The sequence below is a fragment of the Rhinopithecus bieti genome, unplaced genomic scaffold, assembly GCF_001698545.2.
Source record: "Rhinopithecus bieti isolate Rb0 unplaced genomic scaffold, ASM169854v2 scaffold_24392, whole genome shotgun sequence".
Lineage (NCBI taxonomy): Eukaryota > Metazoa > Chordata > Mammalia > Primates > Cercopithecidae > Rhinopithecus > Rhinopithecus bieti.
In genome coordinates, this window is record NW_016812542.1 from 4,394,649 (window position 1) to 4,412,226 (window position 17,578).

At 47.7% G+C, this 17,578-nt stretch overlaps 1 protein-coding gene across 4 annotated transcripts in view; it reads left to right on the forward strand.

The window, feature by feature from the left end:
• Nucleotides 1–2,885: 2,885 nt before the first annotated feature.
• The window catches only part of RNPEP (arginyl aminopeptidase), a 26,360-nt gene continuing 11,667 nt past the window's right edge, over nucleotides 2,886–17,578 (forward strand). For 2 of the 4 annotated variants that reach the window (XM_017896563.1, XM_017896564.1), the window contains exons 1-3: nucleotides 2,886–3,394; nucleotides 9,237–9,377; nucleotides 9,716–9,864. In XM_017896563.1, coding sequence (XP_017752052.1) covers nucleotides 2,948–3,394; nucleotides 9,237–9,377; nucleotides 9,716–9,864 — 737 coding nt within the window. In that variant the 5' untranslated portion in view covers nucleotides 2,886–2,947. Of the gene's footprint in view, nucleotides 3,395–9,236; nucleotides 9,378–9,715; nucleotides 9,865–14,934; nucleotides 15,248–17,578 lie in introns of those variants that run through there. The other 2 variants (XM_017896566.1, XM_017896565.1) reach the window with 2 other exon arrangements.

A 17,578-nucleotide genomic window follows, 5' to 3' on the forward strand; every position in this document is an offset into this window, starting at 1 on the left:
TTTTAATAGTTCATTTTAATTTTATTTATGTTATTTTATAAAGACAGGGTCTCCCTATGTTGCCCAGGCTGGTCTGGAAATCCTTGGCTAAAGAGATCTTCTTGCCTCAGCTTCCTAAAGTGCTGGGATTACAGGCTTGAGCCACTGCATGTGACCAAATAATAGTTTAGTTGGGTATACAATTCCAATTTGACAGTTGGCTTTTTTTTCTCAGTATTTTGAAGATAATGTCTCCGGCTTGTATGTTATTAATGAGAGGTCTGCCCTTGGTCCAATTTCTTATTTTGAGATGGAGTTTTGCTCTTGTTGCTCAGGCTGGAGTGTAATGGTGTGATCTTGGCTCACCACAACCTCCGCCTCCCTGGTTCAAGTGATTCTCCTCCCTCAGCCTCCAAAGTACCTGGGATTACAGGCATGTGCCACCATGGCTGGCTAATTTTATATTTTTAGTAGAGACAGGGTTTCTCCATGTTGGTCAAGCTGGTCTTGAACTCCCAACCTCAGGTGATCCACCCACTTCGGCCTCCCAAAGTGCTGGGATTATAGGTGTGAGCCACCACGCCTGGCCCCTTGGTCCAATTTCTAATTGCCATTCTTTTGTAGATAATCTGTCTCTTTTATTTCACTGCTGTAAGATCTTTATGTCTTGGTTTTCTTCAATTTAACTAAAACATGTCTATAGGTAGCTTTATTTTTATTTTTGCTTATAATTTATTGTAACTTTTAATTTTTTTTTTTTTTTTTTTTTTTGAGACAGGGTCTCACTCTGTCACCCAGGCTGGAGTGCAGTGGCACAATGTTAGCTCACTGCAACCTCTGCCTCCCAGGCTCAAGCAGTTCTCCTGCCTCAGCCTCCCGAGTAGCTGAGATTACAGATGTGTGCCACTACTGCCCGGCTAATTTTTCGTATTTTTAGTAGAGATGGGGTTTCACCATGTTGGCTAGGCTGATTTTGAACTCCTGAGTTCAAATGATTCACCAGCCTCAGCCTCCCAAAGTGCTGGGATTACAGGCGTAAGCCACTGCGCTCGGCCCTGTAACTTTTAAATCTATAGAATTATGCCTTTCTATAGAATGGAAAATTTGTGGCCATTATTTTGAAATATCCATCATATGTTACATTGTAATCATTTACAAATAAAGAAAATGCATTGGGGGAGAGGTGGGTTGTGCCCACAGTGTCCCCTTTCTATAATCCTGAATTCCTGAATCTCTCTGCCGTAAGTTATTACAGTACCTTCTACAGGCCAATTCTGAGGCAAACTAGACACTGTGGGAGCCATGCAGGGAAGCAGAAGTGGAAATGAGGTTCCTGGTATTCCTAGGAAGAAGGAAGGCTATAAGGGGAAATAATATAATTCCTAAAATCTTTTTTTTTTTTTGATACAGGGTCTTGCTCTGTTGCCCCAGCTGGAGTGCAATGGTATGATCATGGCTCACTGCAGCCTTGACCTCCCAGGTCAAAGCAATACCCCTACATCATCTGAGTAGCCAGGACCACAGGTGTGCATCACCACACCCGGCTAATTTTTAAAAATATTTTTGTAGAGAGGGGATCTCCCTCTGTTGCCTAGCCTCGTCTTGAACTCCTGGGCTCAAGCGATCCTCCCGCCTCAGCCTCCCAAAGTGGTGGGATTACAGACGTGAGCCACCACACCTGGCCTAAAATCTTTTACCCTTTAGCCAAGGATGACATCCTCTTCCTCTGTCAATATTTAACTAGAAGGATCAGGCTAGGCATCTCTTCGTTGTGCTCCCCAGCCTCCTTTTCTTCCCATATCAAGCACAGCACGTGGAAGTGTCATGACCTGTTTTCTTGTGCATGTGCTAAAATGTGAGGCTATGAACACCACAGGGAGAGGAATTGTGCCAGACTTAATTCCAACTGTACCCCAGGCACTTAGCTTAACAACTGGGGTCTAGTAGATACTCAGCAAAAGTGCATTGCATCAAAGACTGAATAATTTCAAGATAGGAGTATTCAATGTCTAATATGTACCAAGCATATCTACCATAAGCATTATTTCATGAAATAAAATAATTTCAACTCTAAAACTAGGAAGCACAGAATAGAATACTATTTCCCTTAATGAAAAACTCACTACATTGTTCTTTTTAAAAATCTCATTTCCTAGCTGAACAGTAAAAACGTCATCACTGATTAGCTCCTGTTCATAGAAGACCCACTGCAACCCACTGGTACAGAAGAGAAACAAAGTATTCAGTGGAGATGTCCCTAGCACAATAAGCGGTACAATACAGTAAGGGAAATAGAAGTGACATGCGATGGACAGCCAGGTCTAAAATTGCGCGTGCTGATTGCTGTCCCTTAACTCAACAGTAGAAAGATAGGCGTGCCTGGAGTTGCTGGGGGACAAGCCTCGATCCAGTGTGAATTCCGTGGACTTGTGCAGGGTTTTACTGTTTGCCAAGTGTGTTAGACACGTTACCTGGTAGAGTTCTCACATTACTTCGTGAGATACACAGATATTATGACTCTATTTTACTGATGCAGAAAGAGGCTAGGGAAGAGTCATGTTTCTTGTGCGACTTGCCCAAGGTGATACATAGTCCTAACAACCGGCCTACCGCAGGGTGTGTGATCTCGAACTCAGACCTTCCCAGCCGGGGCTCAGTCCTCGCCGTTGCCTAGATGATGAGGCAGCAGGAAGGGTCAGCAGAGAAGGGTGCCCCACCGGGACGACTGGAACACCTCAGTAGGATATAGGTGGGCAAACGTGGGCCACACGATCCCACCGGCCTCTTTTGTCCTAAGCGCCGAGGCAGTGGTGCAGCTAGAAGAGTGGGCGGTAGACCGCAGGGAGGGGATGCGATCTGGCACAGATTTCGGGGGCGGGGCCCGCGCGGCGGGGGCGGGCCCGCGGCGTTCGGGGCGGGGCTCCCCTCGGGTTCGTGGCCCGGCTGGTGAGCAACGGCGCTGCGGACCATGGCTAGCGGAGAGCCTTCCCCCGGCGGCGGCGCGGCCCGGCGACCGCTGCACTCGGCGCAGGCGGTGGACGTGGCCTCGGCCTCCAACTTCCGGGCCTTTGAGCTGCTGCACTTGCACCTGGACCTGCGGGCTGAGTTTGGGCCTCCAGGGCCCGGCGTTGGGAGCCGGGGGCTGAGCGGCACCGCGGTCCTGGACCTGCGCTGCCTGGAGCCCGAGGGCGCCGTCGAGCTGCGGCTGGACTCGCACCCGTGCCTGGAGGTGACGGCGGCGGCCCTGCGGCGGGAGCGGCCCGGCTCGGAGGAGCCGCCCGCGGAGCCCGTGAGCTTCTACACGCAGCCCTTCTCGCACTACGGCCAGGCCCTGTGCGTGTCCTTCCCGCAGCCCTGCAGCGCCGCCGAGCGCCTCCAGGTGCTGCTCACCTACCGCGTCGGGGAGGGACCCGGGGTGAGTGAGCCCTGGACTGCGCCCGCGGCTGCCTGCCCGCCCTTCTGGCCCCGAGCCGCCCTACGCCCGCACCTACCCCACCCGGGAGGAGGGACAGGGAGGACCCTTCCAGAGCGTCCCTGGAGGGGCCGAGCTCCCGGCGCGCCGCCTCTCGGCCTCCTCCCCTTGCTTCCTGTTTTCCACCCGGGCTGCCTGATTTCCTTCTTCTGAACTTGCTCCAGTCATTGGGCGGTGCACCCTTTGCCTTTTCCATCCTTCCGCGTCTCCTCCCTGGCCTCGGCGGCTTGTCTACATTGCGCCGCATTCCCGCTCATCGCACACTGCCGTTTCTGACATCTTCCGTGGCTTCCTGGATGACCTATTGTTCATGCATTTCACTTAGTGCTGTCTTGGACTTTTGGGCCGAGGTCCCTGATTATCAGCCACCTTATCTCTGCTTTATGGTGGCTCTGGAATTAGCCAGATGCTGATCTAGGTCTTTGTTCTGTGTGACCTTCTAGTTCCACGGTTAAAGCTTATATCTTTGTTTTTGTTTCCTCCTGTGAAGTCCTGGGTTTGATTAACGAAAGAATTTGAGTAAAAGTGAGAACCGGAATTAGGGTGCTATAAGTAATAATTTGGCCTTCTCACTGTTGGTTAGCTCTTTAATTTTTTTCGGAGTTGGGGGGCAAATACTGGAAATAAGAGATGGAGTTAGGTGGCTTATGTCTGTAAGAGTCAGAAAATCCTTCCTGGAGAGTCCTTAGGCTGGGGCTGCCAGTTATCTCTCAGGTAGAGTGGGTTGCAAGTTTCACAGTAAACTGCTTGCTTACAGTTTAATTTTTCTTTTATTTATTTATTTGAGGCAGAGTCTCACTCTGTCGTCCAGGCTGGAGTGCAGTGGCAAGATCTCGGCTCACTGCAACCTCTGCCTCCTGGGCAGAGGTTCAAGCCATTCTCGTATCTCAGCTTCCCTGGTAGCTGGGACTGCCGGCGTGCGCCACCACACCCGGTGAATTTTTGTATTGTTTAGTAGAGAAAATTTCACCATGTTGGTCAGGCTGATCTCGAACTCCTGAGAACTCCTGACCTCGAGACCTGCGCCGGGCCCACAGCTTGGTTTTGTACGTTAGGGAGACATGATACATCAATCAGTATATGTAAGAAGTACATTGGTTGGGTCTGAAAAGGCGGGACAACTTGACGCAAAGGCAGGAAGACTGGAAGCAGGAAGGAGCTTCCGGGTCACAGATAGGTGATACACAAATGGTTATATTCTTTTGAGTTTCTGATGAGCCTTTCCAAAGGAAGCAAATCAGATATGCATCCATCTCAGTGAGCAGAGGAGTGGCTTTGAATAGAATGGGAGGCAGGTGTGCCCTAAGCGGTTCCCAGCTTGAGTTTTCCTTAGTGATTTTGGGGCCCCAGAGATTTTCCTTTCACAGCCTGATAACACCACCGCACTCCATCCTGAGCAACAGAGTGCAACCCTGTTTTAACAAAAAAAAATCAAAGATGATGAGTAAGCAATTTTGGTGGAGGTGGGGATTATGGCTAATATTTATTTATTTATTTATTTTTATTTTTTTTGAGGCGGAGTCTCACTCTGTCGCCCAGACTGGAGTGCAGTGGCCGGATCTCAGCTCACTGCAAGCTCCGCCTCCCAGGTTTACGTATGGCTAATATTTAATAAGATGAACCAGGCACCAGTCTTAAGTGCTTGACATATGTTAAATGAGTTGTCTTTCCGTAAGTGGCTAATATGGTGCATGGTACATGGTGAGTAAACTGTGTTAGCTTTTACTGCTAACTTTTGTATTTATTTATTTATTTATTTATTTATTGAGACAGGGTCAAAAAGCTTCCTACATTGTTCTTTTTCAAAATCTCATTTCCATGCTAGGTGCCGTAGCTCACATCTGTAATCCCAGCACTTTGGGAGGCCAGGGCTGGCAGGTCACCTGAGGTCAAGAGTTTGAGATCAGCCTGGCCAACATGGTGAAACCCCATCTCCACTAAAAATACAAAAATTAGCTGGGTGTGGTGGCTCATGCCTGTAATCCCAGCTACTTGGAAGGCTGAGGCAGGATAATTGCTTGAATCTGGGACACGGAGGGTTGCAGTGAGCCAAGATCATGCCATTGCATTCCAGCCTGGGTGACAGAGCAAGACTCCATCTTAAAAAGAAAAAAAAATCTCATTTCCTAGCTGATCAGTAAAAACATCACTGATTGATGGCGTTCAATGATCAGTCAATTGATCAATCATCATTGACTGATATAGTGGCATCGTCTCAGCCCACTGCAGCCTTGACTTCCCTGGCTCAAGTGATCCTCCCATCTTAGCCTCCTGAGTACCTGGGACCAACCACAGACCTGTCACTTCCACACCTGGCTAATTTTTGTTATTTTTTTATAGAGGTGGGGTTTCACCATGTTGCCCAGTCTGGTCTCGAACTCCTGGGTTCAAGTCATCTGCCCGCTTTGGCGTCCCAAAGTGCTAGGACTACGAGCGTGAGCCAACATACCTGGCCTAATTTTTTTTTTAATAGACTTTATATTTTAAAACATTAACAGAAGAATTGAGCAGCTAGTTCCCATATACAGTCCAGTACTCCCTACATACTCATATACACACAGATTCCCCTCTTGCTACCATTTTACATTAGTATGACACATTTGTTACAATTAACCAATGCTGATATATTATTAACCAAGACTAATTTTTACATTAGTATAAGAATATATTTGTTATAATTAATAAACCAGTACTGATACTGGAGTCCATAGTTTTTTCAGAGTCCCTTAGTTTTTACTTCGTGTCTGTTTCTGTTCCAGGAAGCCATCCAGCATTCCACGTTATATTTAGCTGCCATGTATCCTCTTGGGACTCTGACAGTTTCTCACACTTTCCTTGTTTTTGATACAACTTTGACAGTTTGTTTTTTGAGACAGGGTCTTGCTCTGTCACCCAGGCTGTAGTGCAGTGAGCGACACAATCATGGCTCACTGCAGCCTTGATCCCCCTGGTTCAAGCGATCCTCCTGCTTCAGCCTCCCCACCAAGTAGCTGGGACTACAGGTGCATACAACTGCGCCCAGCTAATTTTTTGAATTTACTATTTGTAGAGATGAGGTCTCACTGTGTTATCCAGGCTGGTCTCAAATGCTTGGGCTCAAGCAATCCTCCCACCTTGGCCTCCCAAAGAAAGTGCTAGAATTACAGGCATGAGCCACTGCTCCCAGCCAGTTTTTTATTTTTATTTTTTCTATGGAGACAGGGTCCCCCTGTGTTGCCCAGGCTGATCTCAAACTCCTGGCCTCAAGCGATCCTCCTGTCTTGACCTCCCAAAGTGCCGGCATTACAGGTGTGAGCCACTGAACCCAGCCAACCTTGACAGTTTTGAGGAGTGTTGGCCAGGTATAGTGTAGGATGCCCCTGTATTGGAACTTATCTGATGTTTTCTCATGATTAGACTGGGATTATGAGTTTTGAGGGGCAATTCACAGAGGCAAAGTGCCTTTTTTTTTTCTTTTCTTGAAATGGAGTTTTGCTCCTGTTGCCCAGGCTGGAGTACATTGGCGTGATCTCGGCTCACTGCAACCTCCGCCTCCCTGGTTCAAGAGATTCTCCTCCCTCAGCCTCTGAAGTAGCTGGGACTACAGGCACGTGCCACCACGCCAGGCTAATTTTTGTATTTTTAGTAGAGACAGGGTTTCCCTATGTTGGCCAGGCTCGTCTTCAACTCCTGACCTCAGGTGATCTACCCGTGTCAGCCTCCTAAAGTGCTGGGATTAACAGGTGTGAGCCACCGCCCCCAGCCAAAGTGCCATTTTCATCGGGTATTGAGGGCGCATAGTATCCACGTGATTTATAACTGTCAGCGTTGATCTCGGTCCCCTGGCTGAAGCAGTGTTTATCAGCTTTCTCCACTCTGTCTCATCCCTTTCTATACTGCACTATACCTGTTATAAGGACACTAATTAATTTTTTCACACACAAAAACTCAAAGAAAAACCCAGCATCCCAACGTAGCTTCCTTATGCCTCTTAAAATAGGTCTCAGACACCGCTGTGTTCAGAGCCCTTCATTAGACTTGCCCAGGCCTGCCTCTCTCACTCTGCATCTGGAGCCTGCATCTGTTTATGCCTCTGCTCATGTTGCTCCTTGTCTCCTTGTGAATGTCTCCTCCCTGCCTTTCCAGCCATCTCAATCCTGCTTGTCTTTCAAGGTCCAGCCAGAAAGTTTTCTTTCTTCCTCTGTGAAATCATCCTGGAATAATCGAATCCATTTCTAAATTCTAAATGGTATTTGTTACTGACATATACTCCACCCTGCTCTGCTTCCAGGTGAATGAAAGCCTGTTTGCTCTAGGCAAAAACTGGGTTTTGTTATAATCATTCAGTTTTTTTTTTTTTTTTTTTTTTTTTTTTTTTTGAGGCAGAGTCTCGCTCTGTCACCCAGGCTGGAGTGCAGTGGCATGATCTCAGCTCACTGCAACCTCTGCCTCCTGGGTTCAAGCGATTCTCCTGTCTCAGCCTCCTGAGTAGCTGGAATTACAGGTGCATGCCATCACGCCAGGCTAATTTTTGTATTTTTAGCAGCAACAGGGTTTTACCATGTTAGCCAGGTTGGTCATGAACCCCTGACCTCAAGTGAGCCACCTACATCGGACTCCCAAAGTCCTGGGATTACAGGCGTGAGCCACTGCACCCAACCCAGATTTGCCCTTTAAGAGCTAACAGAATGCAGATAAAGAATCATATAACCAGTGCCTATCATATAGAATACATTTCTTCTGAAAAGGTAAATTTTAGGAATAGAAAACAAATATTAAGCCAGGCGTAGTGGCTCATGCCTGTAATCCCAGCACTTTGGGAGACTGAGGCGGGCAGATCACCTGAGGTCAGAAACTCAAGATGAACCTGACCAACATGATGAAACCCCGTCTCTATTAAAAATACAAAATTAGCCGGGTGTGGCGGCACATGCCTGTAATCCCAGCTACTTGGGAGGCTGAGGCAGGAGACTCGCTTGAAACCCGGGCAGTGGAGATTGCAGTGAGCCAAGATCGCACCATTGCACTCCAGCCTGGGCGACAAGAGTGAAACTCTGTCTCAAAAAGAAAGAAAAAAGAAAACATATATTAGGCTGAGCATGATGGCTTATTCCTATAATCCCAGCACTTTGGGAGACTGAGGTGGGCAGGTTGCTTGAGGCCAGGAGTTGGAGACCAGCCTGGCCAACATGGTGAAACCCTATCTCTACAATACAAAAATTAGCTGAGCTTGGTGGTGCACGCGCCTCTGGTCCCAGCTACTTGGGAGGCTGAGGCATGAGAATCACTTGAACCTGTGAGGTGGAGGTTGCAGTGAGCCGAGATTGCACCACTATACTCCAGCCTGGGCGACAGAGCGATACTCTGTCTCAAAAAAGAAAAGAGAATACATATTAATCACTGACTCCCAGTTGAGTTTTGCTTTTCTGAGTCTTATCACAAGTCCAAATGCAGTTCAGTAGTTTTTTGTTTGATGAGAAACTACCATAGAGACAAGGACACAGACAGGGTACAGATGAAAGGGTCAGAGGCTAGGTCCAGGGTCCCTGAGATGACCCATGGGATGCCGTGAGGAAAGTACCCTTACTGGTGGCTCTGCCCTGTGAAGTGGGTGTCATACTTTGGCCTGGATTCCAGGATGAACTAAATACACAAGAGGAGAGAGCTTTCTAGTTCGAACCAGACTGGCTGGCAGAAAGGTTTTAAGGATGACCTAAAATTCTCATTCAAGCCAGCTCACTTCTCTGGCCAGACTGAGCTCGTGTGGGAGAGATGTCAGTTCTGAAATGTTCTTCTTTTCGCTTAGGTTTGCTGGTTGGCTCCCGAGCAGACAGCAGGAAAGAAGAAGCCCTTTGTGTACACCCAGGGCCAGGCTGTCCTAAACCGGGCCTTCTTCCCTTGCTTCGACACGCCTGCTGTTAAATACAAATATTCAGCTCTTATTGAGGTAAGGAGACTAAGATTAGGTGCACCTGCCCTTGGGATTAAGAAATAATTTCAGATCTATCAAACAGGTCACATTTCAGTGGTAAATTATTATATCCATTCAGTAGTACTTCTGAAAAATTGCTTACTTTTAAATTCTTCCACCTCCTGAAGTTGTATGTAGCCTTCCTCTAAATCCCATCAGTTAAGCACAGATTTAGTTTCTTGAAACCTTTGTGTTCTCCAAGATAGACTCTGGGCCATTATCATCACACACAGGTGGCTGGTCATGCTTTATTCAAACTAATCAAAAGGAGACTCTCTCCAGGTAAAAATCTCCTAAGCTTTCTCTGTTGTCAGGTCCCAGATGGCTTCACAGCTGTGATGAGTGCTAGCACCTGGGAGAAGAGAGGTCCAAATAAGTTCTTCTTCCAGATGTGTCAGCCCATCCCCTCCTATCTGATAGCTTTGGCCATCGGAGATCTGGTTTCGGCTGAAGTTGGACCCAGGTAGGAGACAAAGACCCCACAGGCAAGGTTGGATTGGCCTCAGAGGCAAGGAGGACTCTGACCAGTGGACCTGCTGGGGTGGTTCTTGGGGAGTCTTGGATCCTCTGTCTGAGTCCAGAGCCTTTCTGCAGCTCATGCAGCATGAGCACAGCTGGAGGAAGTGCTCGTTTTCTCCCCGCCTTTCCCACTCCCTCTTTCCAGTTCTAATCCTGCTGCCTGGAATAACATCATCAGCCCTGCTAGCAGTAGTGTTGTCCTGGGCTGCCTTACAGAGGGATGTTGGAATTTAGGCTGCAATTTTGGGAAATTGTTTTTTTTTTTTTTTTTGAGATGGAGTCTCGCTGTGTTGCCCAGGCTGGACTGGAGTGCAATGGCATGATCTCGGCTCACTGCAACCTCTGCCTCCTGGGTTCAAGCGATTCTCCTGCCTCAGCCTCACAAGTAACTGGGACTGCAGGCATGCCCCACCACACTCGGCTAATTTTTGTATTTTTAGTAGAGACGGGGTTTACCATGTTGGCCAGGCTGCTTTCAAACTTCTGACCTCAGGTGATTCACCTGCCTCGGCCTCCCAAAGTGCTGGGATTACAGGCATGAGCCATCATGCCCGGCCTGGGAAATGGATCTTCATTAATATCTTTAAGTTTTAATGCCCTTCTAGCAGCTATATCTACTTTCCTATCTTCGTACCAAATCTTCCCCATTTTCTTTTGCACTTAAGTTACTGGAAATATACAACTTTGGTATCATTATTTCCTTCTAAGAGGGAAGTGGACTCTCCTTCCTGTCTGCAGCAGATGCGTGAGTCTAAGCCTACGGTGACAGCAATGCCTCCGTGAGGTTAGATGGATCTTGTGAAGATAAAAAGTGATTTTGTAAGGTTTCCTGAGAAAAGAGGTGTGACTAGGAGTCTAGGTTTTTCCTGGCTCTCATGTAACCTGCCACCATAGCTTGGTCCCAATGTGGGAGCATCAAAGGCTGGACAGTTGGACAGTGAAGCTGTGACCTTTTCCTGGTGCTGTTGCTGTTTTTTATCTCTAGCCCTGCTCCCAGTTCCTAGAGGCAGTGGTGTCATTGACAAGATTAGTTACAAGCCTCAGACTTCATAATTGGGCTCAGTGGCACTGCTGGTATCATGAGTCTTAGTTTCTGGTTATCAGATGGAATAATAGATGGGATTCCACTGGCATCTGCTCCCAGTGCACACACTCAAAACAATACCAGTCTGGAAAGACAAAGTGTGCTTCTCTTACGAAGGGCTGTCTTCCTAATAGGCAGGGTAGGAAATAACCAAAAGGATGTCATCTTTGCAACAGACAAGCAAGTAGATAAGTAAAGGAATGTCGTTTCCAAGAATACCCTTACTAAGGTTCTATTTGTGAGAGTATGAACTATTAATGGGAAATGAGAGAACAATAGATTCTAAAGATACTGAATGATAATGATTTCTTTTTATACTGCCTGTAATAAAAGACAACATGGTATATTGAACTAGGTGACAGGATCCACTTAACTGGTGGTAATGACTTATTCCTTCCCTGATTAGATGGACAGTCCTTGCCTTCTGGGTCACATTGTAGGGTCTTTTTTTGTTTGTTTTTGTTTTTTGAGACGGAGTCTCGCTCTGTCGCCCAGGCTGGAGTGCAGTGGCCAGATCTCAGCTCACTGCAAGCTCCACCTCCTGGGTTCACGCCATTCTCCTGCCTCAGCCTCCTGAGTAGCTGGGACTACAGGCGCCCGCCACCTTGCCCAGCTAGGTTTTTTTTGTATTTTTTAGTAGAGACGGGGTTTCACCGTGTTGGCCAGGATGGTCTCGATCTCCTGACCTCGTGATCCGCCCATCTCGGCCTCCCAAAGTGCTGGGATTACAGGCTTGAGCCACCGCACCCGGCCACATTGTAGGGTCTTGTGGGGGGTTTATTATTTTTGAGACGGAGTCTTGCTCTGTTGCGGACGCTGGAGCGCAGTGGTGCGATCTTGGCTCACCATAACCTCCGCTTCTTGGGTTCAAGCGATTCTCCGGCCTCAACCTCCCGAGTAGCTGGGCCTACAGGTGCGTGCCACCGTATCTGGCTAATTTTTATATTTTTAGTAGAGATGGGGCTTCACTATGTTGGCCAGACTGGTCTTGAACTCCTGACCTCGTGATCCACCCACCTCAGCCTCCCAAAGTTCTGGGATTACAGGTGTGAGCCACCACACCCGGCTGTGGGGGTTTATTAAATGGGAGGGTTTTCTGGCAAGGTATGCCACCTATCCCAGTCCCTGTTACTGCAAGAGGAAAATCCTGGGCAGAGGGGAATTATGGATATATCCCAGTAGGCCCTTTTATGTATAATCTCTTCTAATCCTTACACAGACTCCATGAGGATGATACTCTCTACATTTTAAAAATAAGCAAACCAAGGCTGTGGTGAGTGGCTTGTGCAGGACCACTAGTTGGCAAAACTGGAATTAAAATGCAGGTATTTCCATTGCAAATCCAGTGCTCTTTGCACTATACTACGGGTGATGAGATTGCAGCTTGACTGAGAGCGTCCTCATTTATTTTGACAGAAATGTGTGTCCTGGTGGAGGTATCTTGGATGACTGTCTTAAACCTTCTAGTTATAGCAAGCTGAAGTCCACTGGGCTGAAGGACTATGGTAATTTTGATATTCAAGGTGGTGGTAGGACAGTTCACAAAGTAATTCCTTGAAGACACTGACTGCCGTCCCATGGTCTTTTTCTGTCTGGTGTCCTGTCACATCATCTTTGGCAACTTTTATCTCCTAACACCCGGGGTTGAGGGTGGCTGCAGGGTTTCTTGTGCTCTGACCTGCCCTTCTTGTTTTCCCCTCTCTCCCTCCCTCTCTCTCTTTCTTTCTTTTCTTGTCTCGCTCTCTTGTCCAGGCTGGAATGCAGTGGCACAAGAGCCCTCTGGCTACCAGGCTCAAGCAATCCTCCCACTTCAGTCTCCAGAGTAGCTGGAACCACAGCTACTCTGTCACCATGCCCAGCTAATTTTGTTTATTTTTTGCAGAAGCAGGGTCTTGCTATGTTGTCTAGGCTGATCTTGAACTCCTGTGCTCAAGAGATCCTCCCACCTCGGCCTCCCAAAGTGTTGGGATTGTAGGCATGAGCCACCGCACCAACCTTCAGGGTTTCTTGACCTCTACTCAGAGAGCCTTCTTCACTCTGTCAGCCACCCATATTCACAGCCATGCTCTGGAATCTAGAGCTAGACATCGTCATTGTCATGAACTGTACCATATCTGAACTTTTAAGCCACTGGTCCTCATTCATCCTGACTCTGCTAACCTTCCAGCTCTCTGACAGCCTCCCTCCCACTATATTCCACCACGTCTCCTCCTTGAGCTCATGGCAGCCTCCCTTCCGGCAAGCCACTCATTTCTCCTGGGCAGTCAAGACCCTCCTGACTGGGCTTCCCTCCCTGGCCCAAGTGTGTGGTTGGTTACCTCTTACCAACACCCCAAACCTCCTTGCCCACTATTCCGCTGCTGTAATGTCCCAGTCCCTTGTTATACAATTCCTTTTCTCTACTTCTATGAGTGGGTATTTGGGAGATATAGAAAACAGTGAAACTACACAGTAATACCACTATAACTTTCTTTTCTTTTTTTTTTTTTTTTTTTTTTGAGACGGAGTCTTGCTCCGTCACCCAGGCTGGAGTGCAGTGGCGTGATCTTGGCTCACTGCAACCTCTGCCTCCCGGGTTCATGCTATTCTCCTGCCTCAGCCTCCTGAGTAGCTGGGACTACAGGCACCTGCCACCACACCCAGCTAATTTTTTTGTATTTGTAGTAGAGACAGGGTTTCATCATGTTAGCCAGGATGAGCTTGATCTCCTGACCTCGTGATCCGCCTGCCTCAGCCTCCCAAAGTGCTGGGATTATAGGCATGAGCCACCATACCTGGCTACCACTATAACTTTCAATTCTTCATGAAAAATTGGAATTAAAGGAAAGTCAAAATAGACATTTGTGAGGTTTTCCAGAAAAATGTAACAGATGTACAGTCTTCAACAGCAGGTGTGCTTTCAAGGTTGTTCAATAGTCCTTTTATTTATCTTTCCATCTCACTCCCTTTACACTGTTCTAAGACTGTACTCTTCAAGTTTACTGTCCAATCCCATCCCCTCACTTAAGCAGAAGATCTTGTCTCCTGTTTTACTGAGAATATTAAATTCATCAGATATGATTATGTCAGCTTACTGTCCTCCACTTAAAAAGTTATCTTCATCTGCTTCTATCCTTCCAGACTGCGATGAGGGTCCTTCCTTCTATTTAAAGCCAACTCTCTTCCCTCACATGTCCTCTGGGACTTTGCCTCATCATTTACGTCTCTGTCTTCAAATCTGCAGCCTCCCCCTCTAGACAAGCACCAGTTTCTCTTAGATCTATAGCAAAGCGAAAAACAAACTCAAGGCTGGGCGCGGTGGCTCACCCTTGTAATCCCACCTCTTTGGGAGGCCAAGGTGGGTGGATCACCTGAGGTCAGGAGTTTGAGACTAGCCTGGCCAACGTGGTGAAACCTCATCTCTCCTAAAAACACAAAAATCATCCGGACATGGTGGTGCATGCCTATAACCCCTGCTACTCAGGAGGCTGAGGCAGGAGAATCACTTGAGCATGGGAGGTGGAGGTTGAGCTGAGATTGCACTACTGCACTCCAGCCTGGGCGACAAAGAGAGACTCCACCTCAAAAAAAAAGCCAAAAAAAAAACCAACAACAAACAAACTTGGCTGGGTGCAGTGGTTCATGGCTGTAATCCCAGCACTTTGGGAGGCTGAGGTGGGTGGATCATGAGGTCAGGAGATCTAGACCATCCTGGCTAACATGGTGAAGTCCTGTCTCTACTAAAAATACAAAAACAAAAATTAGCCAGGTGTGGTGGTGGGCGCCTGTAGTCCCAGCTACTCAGGAGGCTGAGGTGGGAGAATGGTGTGAACCCAGGAGAGGAGCTTGCAGTGAGCCTGGATCGCGCCACTACACTCCAGCCTGGGCGACAGAGCAAGACTCCGTCTCAACAAACAAACAAACAAAAACTAAAAAAACCCTTAACTCCATATTCTTTTCTGGCACAACACACTGTCCTTCCCTCTGTAGCCAGGTGACTTGAGTAGGATGTATACTCACTGGCTGCACTTCTTGAAACCCCCCCAACCCACCATCATTTATTGCTACAATCTACAATGGAATCCAGCCCCCTCCCTTGCCATGCCGTTGAAACTCTGTAGTAAGAGAGGTCATTTGCCTGAATACAGGTAACACATGTGATGCTTTTTAGCCCTCGCCTTCATGTTCTGCTGTTTTTCTTCAGCCCCCGTGGACCCTCCTCTAGCTTCTGTGACACCACCCATGCTGGTCGTCAGGCCTCCTGGTTAGTCCTTTCTCATCTTCTTCCCTGACCCTTTGCCCAGCTCCTTGTGTGTTGGTGTTGCCCAAGGCTCTGTCCTTGACCTGTTCTTTTCTCCTACATGCTTTCCTTGGAGAAACTCACTCATTCTTGTAGTTTAACATATTTTCTGTGTCCTGCAACCAGAATGATCTCTTAAAACTCAATCTGATAATGTCACTTGTTGCATTAAAATGCTCCCATGGCTCTGAAGGTCCAGTTCTGTAACAGGGCATCTGAGGCTCTTTGTGACCCGACCCTCTTGGGCCTCTCATGTCCCACCTCCTGCCACTGCCTCCCCCACTGCAGTCTGATCCTGTCCTCAAGTAATCCCAGACCCTCGGTGCTTCCTCACATGCATATGCAGCCTTCCATGGCTGGGTCTTTGCTTTTGATATTTGGGAAGTGCCTGATACTGGTTTCCCTATATCTTTTCTTCCTGTTAGAATAGTTCCTATGCTTCAGGCCGGGTGCGGTGGCTCAAGCCTGTAATCCCAGCACTTTGGGAGGCCGAGACGGGCGGATCACGAGGTCAGGAGATCGAGACCATCCTGGCTATCCCGGTGAAACCCCGTCTCTACTAAAAAATACAGAAAAACTAGCCGGGCGAGGTGGCGGGCGCCTGTAGTCCCAGCTACTCGGGAGGCTGAGGCAGGAGAATGGCGTAAACCCGGGAGGTGGAGCTTGCAGTGAGCCAAGATCCGGTCACTGCACTCCAGCCTGGGTGACAGAGCGAGACTCTGTCTCAAAAAAAAAAAAAAAAAGAATAGTTCCTATGCTTCAGCAAAGGCAGAGAGGAAGTTTTCCCTCATCCTGGCCTGGACCCATCCCACTTTGCCATCAGTCCTTTTTTTTTTTTGGAAACAGTCTTAACTCTTGCCCGGGTTGGAGTGCGATGGTGCGATCTTGGCTGTCTGCAACCTCCGCTGCCCGGGTTCAAGCAATTCTCCTGCTTCAGCCTCTCAAGTAGCTGGGATTACAGGCACGCATCACCATGCCCTGCTAATTTTTTTTTTTTTTTTTTTTTTTTTTTTTTTTAATGGAAACAGGGTTTCACCATATTGGCCAGGTTGGTCTTGAACTCTTGACCTTGGCCTCCCAAAGTACTGGGATTACAGACGTGAGCTACCAGCCCAGCTAGTCTCTCATTCATATGTCCATATGGAAAAGCAGTTCTTTTTTTTTTTTTTTTTTTGGTTGAGACAGAGTCTCGCTCTGCCGCCCAGGCTGGAGTGCAGTGGCCGGATCTCAGCTCACTGCAAGCTCCGCCTCCCAGGTTTACGCCATTCTCCTGCCTCAGCCTCCCGAGTAGCTGGGACTACAGGCGCCCGCCACGTCGCCCGGCTAGTGTTTTGTATTTTTTAGTAGAGACGGGGTTTCACTGTGTTAGCCAGGATGGTCTCGATCTCCTGACCTCGTGATCCGCCTGTCTCGGCCTCCCAAAGTGCTGGGATTACAGGCTTGAGACACCGCGCCCGGCACTGGAAAAGCAGTTCTACAGTGCAGCCAGGGACTCTTGGTCAAGCAAAGCCTTTGGCTGCAGGAGCCGAGTCCATTGCATCTTTCCATTAGACTGGGTCTTCTTGTTTGTTTTTGTTTCCTCCAAGCCACCTTTGTTTCTCTATCTTTTTATTATGTAAATTTCAAACATCTAGAAAATTGAAAGGATGATGCATTGAACACCTTTAGAACCATCTACTTTGTTATATCAGTTATATGAGTGGATTTGTTTTTATTTTTGCTAGACTGTTTAAAAGCAAGTAAATCTGTGTGCCTCTCTGAAGAATAGAGGCATTCTCCTGTATAACCACAATCCCATTATTGTACCTAAGGCAGTTAACAAATTTCTATTAACATTAGTAGGTTTGGATCGGACACAGTGGCTCATGCCTATAATCCCAGCACTTTGAGAGTCTGAGGCAGGTGAATCATTTGAACCCAGGAGTTCGAGACCAACCAGGGCAACATAGCGAAACCCTGCCTGTACAAAAAGTAAAAAAATTAGCCAGGCATGATGGCATGTACCTATAGTCCTAGCTACTGGCATTGGGGAGCTGAGGTGGAAGGATCACTTGAGCCCCAGAAGGCAGAGGTTAGATCACACCACTATACTCCAGCCTGGGCAACAGAGCAAGAACCTGTCTTAAAAAAAAAAAAAATAGGTTTGTCTCTTAAAGTTTTATTCAATTCCAGATTCTATTATTAGAATCCTTTCTTTTTTTTTTTTTTTTTTTTGAGGCGGAGTCTCACTCTGTCGCCCAGGCTGGAGTGCAGTGGCCGGATCTCAGCTCACTGCAAGCTCCGCCTCCCGGGTTT